Raw genomic sequence first — 17441 nt, forward strand, 5'->3', positions numbered from 1 at the left:
GAATGGAATGTCCTACTCATTTAACATTAGCCAGGCTCTATATAATGGAATGCCCTACACATTTAGCATTAGCCAGGCTCTATAGAATGGAATGCCCTACACATTTAGATTTAGCCAGGCTCTATAGAATGGAATGTCATACTATGGCTTCGAGCATAGCAAAATTTTCCAATAAAAGCTGGCAATGGGGATAGCTTCTCCTGTCTTCCTCTTACAGCCATTCAAGCCAGTGGCTCACGTGGCTCCCCCTCTCAACAAGAACGTACCTACATCATCACGTCCGGTTGTAGTGAATTTAAATCTCAGTATTGTGGCTGTTGTCTCCTGCTGGCTGCCAGCTTCATTAGTGACTTTAACCAATACGGTTTTACATCTACATGGTTTTTGGTGGTTAAACTAATTATAGTACAAAAATGTAAAACCACCATGGATTAGTACATACAAACCATTGCTTTTTCAGATCAGAACGGAGAGTGACATTAGCTTAACACTATTAAATTCAAGAAGAAAATGTATTATTTGGGATGAACTGTTGTTGAACTTAAAAGTAACTAATTAATAAATGGCCTTTAAATATATTCATGTTTAGTTGACTCTATGCGTAAATGTATTAGATTCTTTATGTTTCTGTGCAGACTCATCTTCACCTTGACATCCTTCCTATGTTTCTGTTACGGTTTGTGTTGTTTTAGGTTTAATTGGTTCTTTGTACAATCTGTTTAAGTATTTAAATATTTCAGCTTCAGTCTTGGATTTGGTTGTGATATCATTTGAATGAGTGATATCTTTTGTATTTATCAATCATAAAATAAATAATTTTTTAGGAGAAAACCCCAAAAGTGAAGTGGTAGTAAAAAAACATAAACTAAAAATACAACCTGAATATTGAGGGGTAGCAAGATACAATCTAAAAAATAAATACATAACACAACATAGTGTAAACTGTAACACAAAAAAATAAAAATAAAACAAAAAGGACTACCACTCACATTTAACAGAGCCGTACCAGGCTCTGTATAGCAGGCTCAAGGGTGCCAATACAGGCTAACGAATTTCCAGAGAGTAGATGGAGAAGCTTTCGCAGTTTGCAAAAAATGGTTTTATTGAGGATAAAATAATACACAAACTCAAGGTACTAAAGGAGTGGAACCCTATAGCAAAACATAGAAAAAAGGGATTTCCACTTACCCTAAACAGAGTAACCGAGAGAGTAAAAAAATATATCAATAAAAAAACAAGCAAGTAATAGCAGCAAACGCGTTTCGGCTCGATAGCCTTCTTCCAGTGCTGATGCTTTAGTCTTCAGTGCTTGTTTAAATATGCCCGGCATCTCAATTCACCTGTGTGTAGTTTCCGTCCGTTTGCGTCACTTCCGGTATTGTCAAATGATGTCACTTCCGATCTTCGTCAATTGGAACGCACAATGGAACGCAAACAGCGTTATACCATATAAGGTGGCCAGAGAAAAGCAATAACCAGGCACTATAGAATGCAATGTCCCACACATTGAGCAATAACCAGGCACTATAGAATGCAATGTCCTACACATTGAGCAATAACCAGGCTCTATAGAATGCAATGTCCCACACATTGAGCAATAACCAGGCTCTATAGAATGCAATGTCCCACACATTGAGCAATAACCAGGCTCTATAGAATGCAATGTCCCACACATTGAGCAATAACCAGGCTCTATAGAATGCAATGTCCCACACATTAAGCAATAACCAAGTTCTATAGAATGCAATGTCCTACTCATTGAGCAATAACCAGGCTCTATAGAATGCAATGTCCTACTCATTGAGCAATAACCAAGTTCTATAGAATGCAATGTCCTACTCATTGAGCAATAACCAGGCTCTATAGAATGCAATGTCCTACTCATTGAGCAATAACCAGGCTCTATAGAATGCAATGTCCTACTCATTGAGCAATAACCAGGATCTATAGAATGCAATGTCCTACACATTGAGCAATAACCAGGCTCTATAGAATGCAATGTCCCACACATTGAGCAATAACCAGGCTCTATAGAATGCAATGTCCTACTCATTGAGCAATAACCAGGCTCTATAGAATGCAATGTCCTACTCATTGAGCAATAACCAGGCTCTATAGAATGCAATGTCCTACTCATTGAGCAATAACCAGGCTCTATAGAATGCACTGTCCTACTCATTGAGCAATAACCAGGCTCTATAGAATGCAATGTCCTACACATTGAGCAATAACCAGGCTCTATAGAATGTAATGTCCTACTCATTGAGCAATAACCAGGCTCTATAGAATGTAATGTCCTACTCATTGAGCAATAACCAGGCTCTATAGAATGCAATGTCCTACACATTGAGCAATAACCAGGCTCTATAGAATGTAATGTCCTACTCATTGAGCAATAACCAGGCTCTATAGAATGTAATGTCCTACTCATTGAGCAATAACTAGGCTCTATAGAATGCAATGTCCTACACATTGAGCAATAACCAGGCTCTATAGAATGTAATGTCCTACTCATTGAGCAATAATGAGCATTCTATAGAGCCTGGTTATTGCTCAATGAGTAGGACATTACATTCTATAGAGTGGTTATTGCTCAATGAGTAGGACATTGCATTCTATAGAGCCTGGTTAGTGAGGTCCTTTAAACATAAGTTGTTTTGATGACTATAGTGTCCCTTTAAGCACTACTTCAAATGATGGAATAATGGAATGGAGATAATCTGTTCAGGTCCTATCTCATTTGTTCAACACACACCATCTTCCTTTTCTTTATTACCTAGTTGATTGCCAAAGTGAATAATATGCCATGGCATTTCATAGGGTTACCTTTTGGCTGCTCCTTGTTATAATGTAAATTTAAGTACGCCAAACAAGGAGTAGAGCAGTGGTAGGCAAGGTTCGGCATTCCAGATGTTTTGAACTACCTCTCCTCTGATGCTTTGCCAGTACAATGGCTGTTAGAGCATTATGGGAGATGTAGTCCACAGCATCTGGAGTGCCGAAGATCGCCTAGCACCGGACTAGAGCACGAAAAGTAAACCTTGGCACCAAGAATAACCATTGCTAACCTAGACTATGAGTAACACCCTGCATTATTCTACTTTTGAAGGCACCTGAGAACGTATACACAGGATGTGCTTTAATTCAAATATTTTGAAGCCATTATCTGCACCGGGGTATCTAAATCCTTTATCCTTACATTTTAGCATGATAATAAAAGATTTGGACGCTGCCCGGAATCCTATGTATAAAAAGTGTAGCTTGAATGAATAGTCGAGCCAAGCTGGGGCAATCATTATGGAAACCAACATAATGTTCCTTCAGAACTCTACTCTAGATTTTTTCGAGTATTGAATTGCCATATAATAGATCTTAATTAACCGCTGTTGTGAGTTGTTATTTACTTCTGTATTCGCTTTGTTCCATTCTCCTTCAGGGATATTTGATCTAAAAGCCTAGTTTGGTATTTACTCTTTCTGGAACCCATTAAATACAAACTTTAGGGTTTTGCCATTTCATTTTAAAGAATGTGTTCTGTTTTACTGTGTGCGATATTCAGGTTTTACTACAACATTTCGGCAGGCTTACCATCTGAAAGTAGTTTGCATAGTCTATTTCTTTGGCCACAAAGTTGTACATATCTGCCGATAACTGGTCCTGTAAAGACAGACATCAATCACGCTGTCATTTTAATGTAAAAAGAACACTATATACTACTGAAAGCATCTATCGCAGATCAAGGCTTCTTAACATCACACACGTGCAATATGGTTTACTGCAGGGAGTTGTGTCATCACTCATGTTTTAAAAGGTGATAGAAGCTCCTAAGAAAGGAGTTATAGGGAGTGAGTACAGGAGCAGTTAGAGGAGGAGTTATAGGGAGTGAGTACAGGAGCAGTTAGAGGAGGAGTTATAGGGAGTGGGTATAGGAGCAGTTAGAGGAGGAGTTATAGCGAGTGGGTATATGAGCAGTTAGAGGAGGAGTTATAGGGAGTGGGTATAGGAGCAGTTAGAGGAGGAGTTATAGGGAGTGAGTACAGGAGCAGTTAGAGGAGGAGTTATAGGGAGTGGGTATAGGAGCAGTTAGAGGAGGAGTTATAGGGAGTGGGTATAGGAGCAGTTAGAGGAGGAGTTATAGGGAGCGGGTATAGGAGCAGTTAGAGGAGGAGTTATAGGGAGTGGGTATAGGAGCAGTTAGAGGAGGCGTTATAAGGAGCGGGTATAGGAGCAGTGAGAGGAGGGGTTATAGGGAGTGGGTATAGGAGCAGTTAGAGGAGGAGTTATAGGGAGCGGGTATAGGAGCAGTTAGAGGAGGAGTTATAGGGAGTGAGTACAGGAGCAGTTAGAGGAGGAGTTATAGGGAGTGGGTATAGGAGCAGTGAGAGGAGGGGTTATAGGGAGCGGGTATAGGAGCAGTTAGAGGAGGAGTTATAGGGAGTGGGTATAGGGGCAGGTAGAGGAGGAGTTATAGGGAGCGGGTATAGGAGCAGTTAGATGAAGAGTTATAGGGAGTGGGTATAGGAGCAGTGAGAAGAGGAGTTATAGGGAGTGGGTATAGGAGCAGTGAGAGGAGGAGTTATAGGGAGTGGGTATAGGAGCAGTTAGAAGAGGAGTTATAGGGAGCGGGTATAGGAGCAGTTAGAAGAGGAGTTATAGGGAGCGGGTATAGGAGCAGTTAGAGGAGGAGTTATAGGGAGTGGGTATAGGAGCAGTTAGAGGATGAGTTATAGGGAGTGGGTATAGGAGTAGTTCGAGGAGGAGTTATAGGGAGTAGGTATAGGAGCAGTGAGAGGAGGAGTTATAGGGAGTGGGTATAGGAGCAGTTAGAGGAGGAGTTATAAGGAGCAGGTATAGGAGCAGTTAGAGGAGGAGTTATAGGGAGCGGGTATAGGAGCAGTGAGAGGAGGAGTTATAGGGAGCGGGTATAGGAGCAGTTAGAAGAGGAGTTATAGGGAGCGGGTATAGGAGCAGTTAGAAGAGGAGTTATAGGGAGCGGGTATAGGAGCAGTTAGAGGAGGAGTTATAGGGAGTGGGTATAGGAGTAGTTAGAGGAGGAGTTATAGGGAGTGGGTATAGGAGCAGTGAGAGGAGGAGTTATAGGGAGTGGGTATAGGAGCAGTTAGAGGAGGAGTTATAGGGAGCGGGTATAGGAGCAGTTAGAGGAGGAGTTATAGGGAGCGGGTATAGGAGCAGTGAGAGGAGGAGTTATAGGGAGTGGGTATAGGAGCAGTTAGAGGAGGAGTTATAGGGAGAGTTATAGGGAGTGGGTATAGGAGCAGTTAGAGGAGGAGTTATAGGGAGTGGGTATAGGAGCAGTTAGAGGAGGAGTTATAGGGAGTGGGTATAGGAGTAGTTAGAGGAGGAGTTACAGGGAGTGGGTATAGGAGCAGTAAGAGAAGGAGTTATAGGGAGTGGGTATAGGAGCAGGGAAACACAAGTAATAAATATTAGAAGAAGAGCCATTATAAGGAGTGACCAGTTATTGCCAAACTTATAGTGAAAGGCTTTTGGTAAAATTAGAGATGCGCGAGGTTGGCAGGGGTACAGCCGAGTAGCCACACGCAGAAGACAATTAATGCAACAGTTCTATCTTTAGACCCACTCTACAGATCTCCACGCGGTTTGCTGCCTCCTCCATTTCTTCCCTGAGTGCATCAGCCTTAGCTCCCGAGGGCTGCAGGTTGCTGGAGATACCAGAAGATTTGGCAGATTGCTGCCACCTGTCCACAAAACCAAGGAACCACGTTAGAGGTCAATCTAGAGATTACAAATACACATAAAATGACAAAACTCCTTCAGATACATTTTTAGAATGGATTAAAAGAAGCCTGAATCATGGCTACTCAATCATTTCTACCTCAGCTTATTCTAATCTGATGTTTTTTCATCCCAAGCAGAATGCTTTGTTTTCTTCCTTTTACTCCGAACACCCTGAATTTTTCTATTCTTGTCTACATAAAGCACGGATGTTCTTGTAAGAACAGAGAGTGACTCATTTCAGCAAAGAACCAACAATACATCAGTCCGTTTAATTAAGCAAAGCGTTCAGGAGACAGCTTCTCCGAATCATGGTTCTCCGGGTGTCTAAGACAAAATGTCACTGACAAATTCAAAGACAGAAAGATGATATGTGGCCTCGTCATTGAGATTGAGAGACCAAGGCTTGATGGCCTGTGACAATGCCATAGGAGAGACCTTCGATCGCAATTCGCTTTTAGCCATTACAAAAGGATGCAACAGAAGATAAATGATAGTGCTACAGCTTATATGGAACCATGTCTCCTAGTATCATAAAAAATGAAGTTCCACAATCATTTAAGTATGGAAGGCTTGTGGCTTTCACCTAGAACTTTGGCTGAAGGATAATACTACATGAAGCACTATCACTGAAGAGTGAAATGTATATGGTTACATCCATGCTTGTAGCCATATGTCATAGGCTGAGTGAGCAAAATTTTCAAAGTTGGATGTGTGGATATGTAAGTCCAGTAATGATCCATTTGGTCTACAGTGCGACCCACCTCGCTCTCGAAGAATCCATGTCCAGCACTAATTTGGCTAGGTGCTTCCTCTGTTTTTGGATATTTGGAATCTCCACCTAAAGTAGCAGCAGTAAAATATACACGTTTAAAGATATTTCCCATGCAATGTAAAGGGCTCAAGTATGCCATAAGGACACAATATGTCTAGCACCAGCTACAGAACAAATTCAATTCAGGGCTTTTATTGTAAAGCTGGGGAGTCTATAAAGAATGAGAAGAATGTCTGGGATTTAAGGGATGAGTGTCTCAGAGTTAAATATAATCTTCAATGAGGCTGAAACTGATGGATGCTGTAGAATTGTTGAGTAATACCGGTTTTCAAAGAAAAAGAAAGGAAAAGCATCTCAGCAATGGAAAATGTTTAAAAATTCATAAATTCATGTAACGCCCTGTTTAATGGAGAAATATTTAACCCTTAAGGACAAATAAAGGTCTATGTCATCTGCATATCAATTTGGTTTTTTTTAACATTCTATTCTAAAATTAAATGTTTGACTGTTTAAATAGGCGGACTACACAGTGCAGCCAGAGTTAAGCAACCAGAACAATTGATAATGGTCCCCAAAATAATAAAATCAGCATCTTACCTCTGACAAGACGAACAACGGTTCCACTACATCCCTCTCCACCTCCTGCTCAAAGTGTATGAGCTCCTGAGCTAATTTGTCTTCCGCCTCCCCGCATAGTTTCAGCATCTTCCTAGAAAGAGATCCCAAAGATGAGGAAGTCAATAAGTGGACACTGTGGTGGGTGGTTCTGATAGCTACAAAATACTACCACAGTAAATGGATTTATCTTGTTAAAAGATTCTTTAGCTAATGTACGGTCTTTTACAGGTAAGGTTTACTGACATTTGTTATTTGTTAAACGTTTTATAAATGCGACACAGCTAAAGCAGGATAAGTACCTACAAAACCATTTTGACTACCTACCATGAAATGGTGACAGAGGACTACAAGCACCATAACCTCTACAGCATGTTGTTATGGTTATGGTGCTCAGAGTAACTTTATTAAAGGACCACTATAGTGCCAGGTAAACAAACTTGTTTTCCTGGCACAATCCTTAGGTTCCTCCACCCTCAGGGCCCTCCTCCAGCCACTTACCTTAATCCAGCTCTGGGCTTCCTCGGCACTGGTGACCTCTCCTCCCCCTCTGTCAGCACCCGAGTGGAGCCGAATGTGAATGCGCGGCTAGAGCCGCGTGCACATTCAAACCGTCCATAGGAAAGCATTACTCAATTACTCAATATTTGAGCACCCTCAGCACTTAGGGGCTGGTTGATTAAAATAAGTTTGTAATAAAATAACTCATCAGAGCACATGAAAGTCAGATTTTGCAGTAACACCAAGTTACGGTCTCCTCACCCAAGTAGGGAATCATCGCCAAGAACCGCAGAGCCTTCCATCAGACACTGGGCCAGTGTTATTAATGGCAGCTTTTTCTAGATAGGAGAGATACAGAGACACGTTATAACTAGTGAGGATGCACAATGTCTTCTTGATACCAGACAATATCTGTCGGGTTCCTACCGATCGCTTGTCAGTCTCCGTCCCCTGCTGGCCCTGCAGACAAGCTGTCAGCTTCTTGTGCGTACTGTGCGTCACCTGTTTCACCAGCTCCAGTCGTTTCTCCACCTGGAGGGGAAACATAGTGCTGAGCATTTTACAACAGGCCTTAGATATAAAGGACACTGTCCTTCCATTAGATCCAATGTAAAGAGCACAGATACACTGACATTTTATTATATCGAATGTAAGCACACAGATACACAGACATTCCATTACAACTACTATATAGAGCTCAGATACACAGACATTCCATCAGAGCTAATATAAAGGCCGCAGATTCACAGACATTCGATCAAAGTTAATAAAAATGGCGCAGATACACAGACATTCCATCAGAGCTAATATAAAGGGCACAGATACACATACATTCCATCAGAGCTAATATAAAGGGCGCAGATACACAGGCATTCCATCAGAGAGAATATAAAGAGTGCAGATACACAGACATTCCATCAGAGCTAATATAAAGGGCACAGATACACAGACAATCCATCAGAGCTAATATAAAGGGCACAGATACACAGACATTCCATCAGAGCTAAAATAAATGGTGCAGATACACAGACATTCCATCAGAGCGAATATAAAGGGCACAGATACACAGACAATCCATCAGAGCGAATATAAAGGGCACAGATACACAGACATTCCATCAGAGCTAATATAAAGGGCACAGATATACAGACATTCCATCAGAGCTAATATAAATGGCGCAGATACACAGACATTCCATCAGAGATAATATAAATGGCGCAGATACACAGACATTCCATCAGAGCGAATATAAAGAGCACAGATACAAAGACATTCCATCAGAGCGAATATAAAGGGCGCAGATACACAGACAATCCATCAGAGCTAATATAAATGGCGCAGATACACAGACATTCCATCAGAGATAATATAAAGAGCACAGATACAAAGACATTCCATCAGAGCGAATATAAAGGGCGCAGATACACAGACATTCCATCAGAGCTAATATAAAGGGCACAGATATACAGACATTCCATCAGAGCGAATATAAAGGGCGCAGATACACAGACGTTCCATCAGAGCGAATATAAAGGGCGCATATACAGACATTCCATAACAGCTAATAAAAATGGCGCAGATACACAGACATTCCATCAGAGATAATATAAAGAGCGCAGATACACAGACATTCCATCAGAGCTAATATAAAGGGCACAGATACACATACATTCCATCAGAGCTAATATAAAGGGCGCAGATACACAGACAATCCATCAGAGCGAATATAAAGGATGCAGATACACAGACATTCCATCAGAGATAATATAAAGAGTGCAGATACACAGACATTCCATCAGAGCTAATATAAAGGGCACAGATACACAGACAATCCATCAGAGCTAATATAAAGGGCACAGATACACATACATTCCATCAGAGCTAATATAAAGGGCGCAGATACACAGACAATCCATCAGAGCGAATATAAAGGATGCAGATACACAGACATTCCATCAGAGCTAATATAAAGGGCACAGATACACAGACAATCCATCAGAGCTAATATAAAGGGTGCAGATACACAGACATTCCATAAGAGATAATATAAAGAGCGCAGATACACAGACATTCCATCAGAGCTAAAATAAAGGGCACAGATACACAGACATTCCATCAGAGCTAATATAAAGGGCACAGATATACAGACATTCCATCAGAGCTAATATAAATGGCGCAGATACACAGACATTCCATCAGAGATAATATAAAGAGCACAGATACAAAGACATTCCATCAGAGCGAATATAAAGGGCGCAGATACACAGACATTCCATCAGAGCTAATATAAAGGGCACAGATACACAGACAATCCATCAGAGCTAATATAAATGGCGCAGATACACAGACATTCCATCAGAGATAATATAAAGAGCACAGATACAAAGACATTCCATCAGAGCGAATATAAAGGGCGCAGATACACAGACATTCCATCAGAGCTAATATAAAGGGCACAGATATACAGACATTCCATCAGAGCGAATATAAAGGGCGCAGATACATAGACATTCCATCAGATCTAACATAAAAAGCACAGATACAAAGACATTCCATCAGAGCTAATATAAAGGGCGCATATACAGACATTCTATAACAGCTAATAAAAATGGCGCAGATACACAGACATTCCATCAGAGATAATATAAAGAGCGCAGATACACAGACATTCCATCAGAGCTAATATAAAGGGCACAGATACACATACATTCCATCAGAGCGAATATAAAGGGTGCAGATACACAGACAATCCATCAGAGCTAATATAAAGGGCACAGATACACAGACATTCCATCAGAGCTAATATAAAGGGCACAGATACACAGACAATCCATCAGAGCTAATATAAAGGGTGCAGATACACAGACAATCCATCAGAGCTAATATAAAGAGTGCAGATACACAGACATTCCATCAGAGCTAATATAAAGGGCACAGATACACAGACAATCCATCAGAGCTAATATAAAGGGTGCAGATACACAGACATTCCATCAGAGATAATATAAAGAGCGCAGATACACATACATTCCATCAGAGCTAATATAAAGGGTGCAGATACATAGACATTCCATCAGAGCGAATATAAAGGGCACAGATACACAGACATTCCATCAGAGCTAATATAAATGGTGCAGATCCACAGACATTCCATCAGAACGAATATAAAGGGCACAGATACACAGACATTCCATCAGAGCTAATATAAAGGGCACAGATACACAGACATTCCATTAGAGCTAATATAAAGGGCGCAGATCCACAGACATTCCATTAGAGAAAATATATAGGGAGCAGATACACAGACATTCCATCAGAGCTAATATAAAAGGCGCAGATAAACAGACATTCCATTAGAGCAAATATATAGGGAGCAGATACACTGACCTGAAACACAACAAACATACCAAAAAACACAAACGAGTGACACACAACATGCTGACACACTACATCAGTCAACAATGTAGTACACACTGCAAGAGTGCGATACACAAAAACTGACAATCACTGGAGTCAGGACACAATCACAGAATACACATAACATGTAGGATGCAGATTAATTAACAATATACACACATGCTATCTGTGTCTTTTCACATTCACTTTCTAAACAGCTTACCTGCAGCAGATCATCACTGAGAACCTCTGTCTTCTCAGCCCTGCAAACATAAGGATAGAACACTAAGTATTGACTGGCAGTCACTGTCACAGCGCCAGCTATATCAGAGCTACTGAAATAATCAATTTATTGGCCAGAGCAACCGATTGCACTCATCTAATGATTCTTTACTAATATATTAGAACAGAAAACTATAGAAAGGACACACCACATTAAGATCTATCTTAAAAATAAAATACAAAATGATTCTTTATAGGACACTACATTGCACAAATTAAAAATCAAAACACTGTTTAGTAGATATACCCTCAATAAAATTAGGGATGTAAAAAGGTTAAGGGAACACTAGTGCATTAGGTAAACAATTAGGTAATCTTAAAGGGACACTATAGTCACCAGAACAACTACAGCTTATTGAATTTGTTCTGGTGAGTGGAATCATTACCTTCAGGCTTTTTGCTGTAAACGCTGTCTTTTCAGAGAAAATGCAGTGTTTACATTACAGCCTAGTGATAACTTCACTGGCCACTCCTCAGATGGCTGTTAGAGATCCTTCCTGGGTCATGGCTGCCTAAAATGCATCCAAACATTCAGTATCTCCTCCCTCTGCATGCAGACAATGAACTTTCCTCATAGAGATTCATTGATTCAGTTCATCTCTATGAGGAGATGCTGATTGGCCAGGGCTGTGTTTGAATTGTGCTGGCTCTGCCCCTGATCTGCCTCCTTGTCAGTCTCAGCCAATCCTACAGGGAAGCACTGTGATTGGACGAGGCTACCACTTCTGATGATGTCAGCAGACTGCTTGTTTCTTTTTTAGGCAAACAGCATGCAGATCTACAGCTCCTGGCTTGAATACAGTAAGATGTTGCTATATTTATGGAGACATGAGGGATCCAGGGGGGCTAGATGGTGGTTTTAAAAACTATAGGATCAGAAACACGTTTGTGTTCCTGACCCTATAGTGATCCTTTAAGGCGATGGTGTCCTAGTTACTGTTTAGGTAACTGATCCCTCTTTAAGGGTTACAAATGTAGATTACTTACCTTTTATCCCGGGCCGCGCTGTTCTCGCCGTCCCCGCCTCCTTGGCGGATATCATCAATCGCAAATGAAAGCATTGGGTGGCTAGAACGCATGCTCGCCTATTTCTGCGGAAGTGTCTCTAGTGGCGGTCAGTATGCCATAAGAGGCATTTAAACCCTGCAGAAAGGCAATGTTTTCACTTGTAGGGTTAAAACGAGGAAGACATGGCACACAGACCACTTCATTGAGGTGACTTGGTCTGGGAGCCTAGAGTGTCCCTTTAATTTAGAAAAGTACAGAAATTTTTTTATTGAAATCTGAACTTTCTGTAAAATAAAAAAAGTGTGCACACAAGCTGAAGTGCTTTAGGAGACTGGAGTGTCCCTTTTAAAAAAAACAAACTATCAAATAATGCAAGGAAAGTAGCTTTATTTTGTAAGCTTGTATTATTCACAGATGATCCCTATATCTGTAAATATATTTCTGTGGCTAACATGATAACACCACTTATCTGAAGAAATACAAACTTAAGACAGTGTCAACCAATCTGGAGGGAGATTTATCAAGATAACACGGGGGCAAAATGCTAAATGTTGAGAGCCATTGTTTCCACAGTGATATTTTAAATTTGCCCCAGAATAGAACCTCTCTATTGCAGTACTGATTCTGCCACCTCTGCTGGAATACCAGGCCATGCACCTACTACTTGATGTGTTATCAAAACGAAAACAGTATCAATAAATTAAACTGGAATATGACATGTAACCCATATCAACGGAATCATTCACTTATTATATATTGTCTATCTGATCCCATAATACAGGAGAGTAGCCAAGTAGCTACTATCCCTTCGTAAAACTAAACCCACCATGACGATGCCAGCTTATTATAGCCGTTAAAGCATTGTCGGGTATGTATTTCCAAACTGCTGGAATATTACCGTCAACATTGATATGATTTACTTAAAGGGAAACTACAGTGCCAGGAAAACAAAGTTATTTTCCTGGCACTATAGCCATCTATGGTGCCCACCTCAGTCAGGCCCGCTCCCCCCCCCCCCACCCTTCCCATGGTGCAGAATGGGTTAAAAAAAAAACTTCTGTCACTTACCTGATTCCCGCGCAGATATCCCTCGACGCTGGTTCAGGCTCCGCATCTGCTCGTCCCCCGCCAACAACAGCCAGCATTGGAGACCTAATGCGTTTCGATGGCCGTGCGCGCATTAGACCTTTCCCCGTAGGAAAGCATTGCATGATGCATTCCTATTAGGTTTTGTGTGATGCTGGATGTCCTCATACATGCAAAGCATAGGAGTTTGAAATATACGCATTGTCTATATTATATTAGTACAGACTCTAGTAAGAAAGATCCCCTGATGATAGACATCAAGCCGAAACGAGGTTGTGTCTCCACGCTCTGGTCTCTGCTCCTAAAGTAACATTTATGGGTTTATGATTTAAACATATTTGGTTTTATTTGCATTGATAGGTCTACTGTATAACCTTTGCCATTATACGTAGTGATATTTTCAGGTTCGTATTATGCATTTAATTTGTGCTGTTTTTGCTATAAGGTGTATACAATATTTGTTTGCATAATGACTATGATGTGCTATGGTTTTCTCCCTGTTGTATATTGTCTTTCCTAAATAGGTAATGGGATTCTAAAATTTAGCACCCAGCATAGATTATTCACATCCAGGATTAAACCAATGCAGTAAAGCGCTTTCTCAATTAACAAATTGTAGATATAAAAAAGTGAGAACATACATCAATAAATCGATTTTAACAAAATATGTATTTCAGCTTAGTAATAAATGTACAACACAAACAAAATAAATGACCAACAGACCAAGAGGAAGATTTATAATGACTTGAACAAAATCTAGAATATGTGTAGAATTTTAAAGAAAATCTAAAACTAAAACCATTTTTTTTTTTTGCCTAGATTCTGAAAATGGGTTACAATAACTCAACCTATGGCTTATCCAGACTGACATATTATTTCATTTATGATAAACCAACATGCTGTAGCACTAGAACCGGATTAATATAGATGTAGCTCCAGACCCATGGTACATGATCATTAATTTAAATACTATAAATAAATTATAATTAAAGGGACACTATAGTCACTTAATGTAGTTGTTCTGGTAAGTATATTCAGTCCCTGCAGTCATTTATTTTTTTAAAACACTGCCTTTTCAGAGAACATTGCCCCCTAGGGACACCTCCAGTGGCCACTCCTAATTCTGATTATGTCAGCAAGGAGGCGGATCGGGGACGGGTTCAGTGCCGGCGAATCCGCACGGCGGTGGAAATGAGGTATGTTTTCTTGCCTTTTAAGGGGGGGGGCAAGCCACCTAAATGGTTGCTTTAACAATATAGGGTCAGGAATACATGCTACATAGTGTTCCTTTAATATATTTTAAAAGGCTTGTGTGGACTTATTATGGCCTATTATAAAATCGTTTACATAAAGCTGACGTTCTACAAGGTGCAAATGCTCTTGCTGCTTCTGCCGCACTAACAATGTCCGCTTTCTGCTACACTCACTACATCCACCTCTTTCTCCGGCTTCATACGAGAGCGTCTGCGTGCTCGTAACAAGGAAAGGAGTGGAGAGTACAAGTGAGTACAGAGGAGAGAGGATTCAGAGATTGTGATTAGTTAAGGAGGGAAGCTGAATGCTGCGGTTTGAGAGATGAAAGCTACAGATTAGCACGGGGTTAGTGCATTCTTATAAAAGCATCCTGTGAGTTTCCCTCTGGCACCACTTCCACCAGATACAAGACACTTGGGATGTATGACGGCTTTAGTGTTTTCTCTTTACAATATTAGGCCCATCATACTCGGAAACGCCAGACTAAATAGGCTCTTAATCCAGCCCCGTGCAGCACTGTACAATTGCTTTTTTTTTTTTTTAATGTTCTGGATAATAAAAAAATGTTTACATAATTTAGAAATAAAACATGGCACGAGACGTGTGTGTCTTCAGTTCCTCTGTTGGAATCGGAAAAACACAATTTGCAGGAAAAAAAAAAAGGGACAAAACAGGAGGGGGATTTTCTCATCAGTTTTTTGTACACAATTTGGACCTAACATTATACAGGGCAAGCATTATAGGTAGGAGAGCCAAGCTATGGCCATTCCTAACCTGGAGCTAGGATGGAGGTTTCCTCTCTTGGATGGCCGCAGCTCAGAGTAGACAGGATGCGGAGCATTTCTGGCAATTGTTTTCTACACGGTAGAAATGTGAAAAGGACGAACACTAAGGAAAATGCCATCAATCTCCACCGTATAAACACAGGCAATTTGAGTTAGCAGACATTTGATGCAAGGGAGAGCAGAAAGAGTCTGCACGCAATACAGGGTACGCAACGGCAAAACACTCGCGAGCGATTATTACCCAGGATGCTTTGGATCAGGCACTGGTAAGAAGTGATTGAACAAACCAGTTCTGCGACTACTGACTGAGGATTAGGGGAATTGCAGTTAAACATCTGAAGAGCTACAGGTTTAAGATACCTAATAAATCCTTTACTTTACGATGAAACACATTTTCTACAAGAAGGCTGGTATGCTAGGCCATGGTCTCCTTATCTGGGATGTCTCTCTTCACCCAGTGTGTAATTATTAGTTCTACAGCACTTCCTCTAGACTGGAAGCTTGTTTGGCCGGAGCCCTGTTCACCTTAAGTTGATTGTTACAAATAGTTTAAACTGTTTATATATCCCCTATATGGTCCCGTGGAATATGGTGGCATTCTATAATATGCTCCCTAGAATTTACCAGGAGGAAGAGCCAAAACAGCAGGATTAACTATAAGGGAATCCTAGGCGGCCGCCTACTGCCCTGGGCTTAGACAGGGGCCCCCTAGAACCAATCGCTGCTGGCATGATGTGGACTGGTCTGCCCAAAAAAGGGAAAGTTTCTGCTTTGGGGTGGGTCAACCTGGCACCAATGTGTGCTTGCTTCTGGCTAGTTGGTGGCCATGATGGCCATCCTGGGTATTCCACATACAGAGGGTTGTAAAGAAAGAGGGGCTGGAGAGACACACAAGGATTTGGACTGCAAAGACCCCCAATGGGAAGAGACAGGGTTTGGAGTGACATACAACAGGTCGGAGAGACTCAAAAGCTGATGAGGAGATGTTGAGACATATGAGGGGACAAACAGACACACAAACAAATTTAGTGTGGGGTTGCCTATAGACAATGCTGTCCTTAGTGCCATAAACCCTATGCAATCTCTGACAAGTTCTGCTTCAGGTAATAATGAAATATTAAAAAATTGTATACAATACACAAACATATGATACCGCACTCAAAAAATATTGTTTGAAAGAAAAATCCTTTTAATTGACTATTATAAATGGACGATTATTTCAAATCAATATGTGAAAAGTACTCAAGGCAAAGTGAGATGTGTAGTAAATAACCTATTACATATAACCTATTCCATAACAACCAATTACATTTCCAATGTTACACCACACATTACTGAATTAACCCCAATAGAGTCCGACTGTGTCAGTAGTCATAGTGCATAACGGCACAGTACGATTGAGAGCCCTATGTATAGTCCACGCTAGGTATCCTTCTGGCAGGAGAGATTGTATTGAAAACATATATCTGATGAAAAAATATCAGAAAAAATTTAACTGGAAAAAGAGAAAAATAAATAAAAAATAAAAATAAAAAAATGCATACAAAATATGAAAAAATATAAAAAATGAAAAAGATGTATTTACAGTCTCAGTGCGTACACACTAAAATAGCAAGAAGCGAACATCATGGATATTTGATATTTGGATCGATCTCACCACTTTCTCTATTGAAGCAAGTCCTGGAGAAGGTGATGCTGTTAGAAGCTGTAGCCATTAAGGGCCATCGAAGGGACGATTGAGGTCCCGAGCGCGCAGCCCAGGCACCCCACCGACCTCAGGAGAGACCCTCAGATACCTCACCAAGGATTCCAGAGGAACAACCAGCACAGGCGTACTTGTGGCAGAATAGGAGAATCTTCAGCCATCACTTCAAACTGTGGAACAGCTATCTGGAGCAGTATACAAGAGGCTATGTATCTATGGGCTTGGATAAGCCACAGCTTCTAACAGCTTCACCTTCTCCAGGACTTGCTTCAATAGA

General features: G+C 40.8%; 2 protein-coding genes across 6 annotated transcripts in view; one reads left to right on the forward strand and one right to left on the reverse strand.

Moving 5' to 3' along the window:
* The window catches only part of ARHGAP44 (Rho GTPase activating protein 44), a 109165-nt gene that overhangs the window by 39888 nt on the left and 51836 nt on the right, over positions 1-17441 (reverse strand). For all 5 annotated transcript variants that reach the window (XM_063456040.1, XM_063456037.1, XM_063456039.1 and 2 more), the window contains exons 2-8: positions 11268-11307; positions 8075-8179; positions 7910-7986; positions 7130-7241; positions 6522-6598; positions 5603-5720; positions 3589-3657 (exon numbers count right to left, since the gene is read on the reverse strand). In XM_063456040.1, the coding sequence (XP_063312110.1) occupies positions 3589-3657; positions 5603-5720; positions 6522-6598; positions 7130-7241; positions 7910-7986; positions 8075-8179; positions 11268-11307 (598 nt within the window). The remainder of the gene's footprint in view (positions 1-3588; positions 3658-5602; positions 5721-6521; positions 6599-7129; positions 7242-7909; positions 7987-8074; positions 8180-11267; positions 11308-17441) is intronic.
* PMP22 (peripheral myelin protein 22) overlaps positions 7778-17441 on the forward strand; it is a 423464-nt gene continuing 413800 nt past the window's right edge. Inside the window, exon 1 of the mRNA XM_063456042.1 lies at positions 7778-7790. The gene's annotated coding sequence lies outside the window, so the exon portion shown is untranslated. The remainder of the gene's footprint in view (positions 7791-17441) is intronic.

This window comes from Pelobates fuscus, chromosome 5, assembly GCF_036172605.1.
Source record: "Pelobates fuscus isolate aPelFus1 chromosome 5, aPelFus1.pri, whole genome shotgun sequence".
NCBI classification, from domain to species: Eukaryota; Metazoa; Chordata; class Amphibia; order Anura; family Pelobatidae; genus Pelobates; species Pelobates fuscus.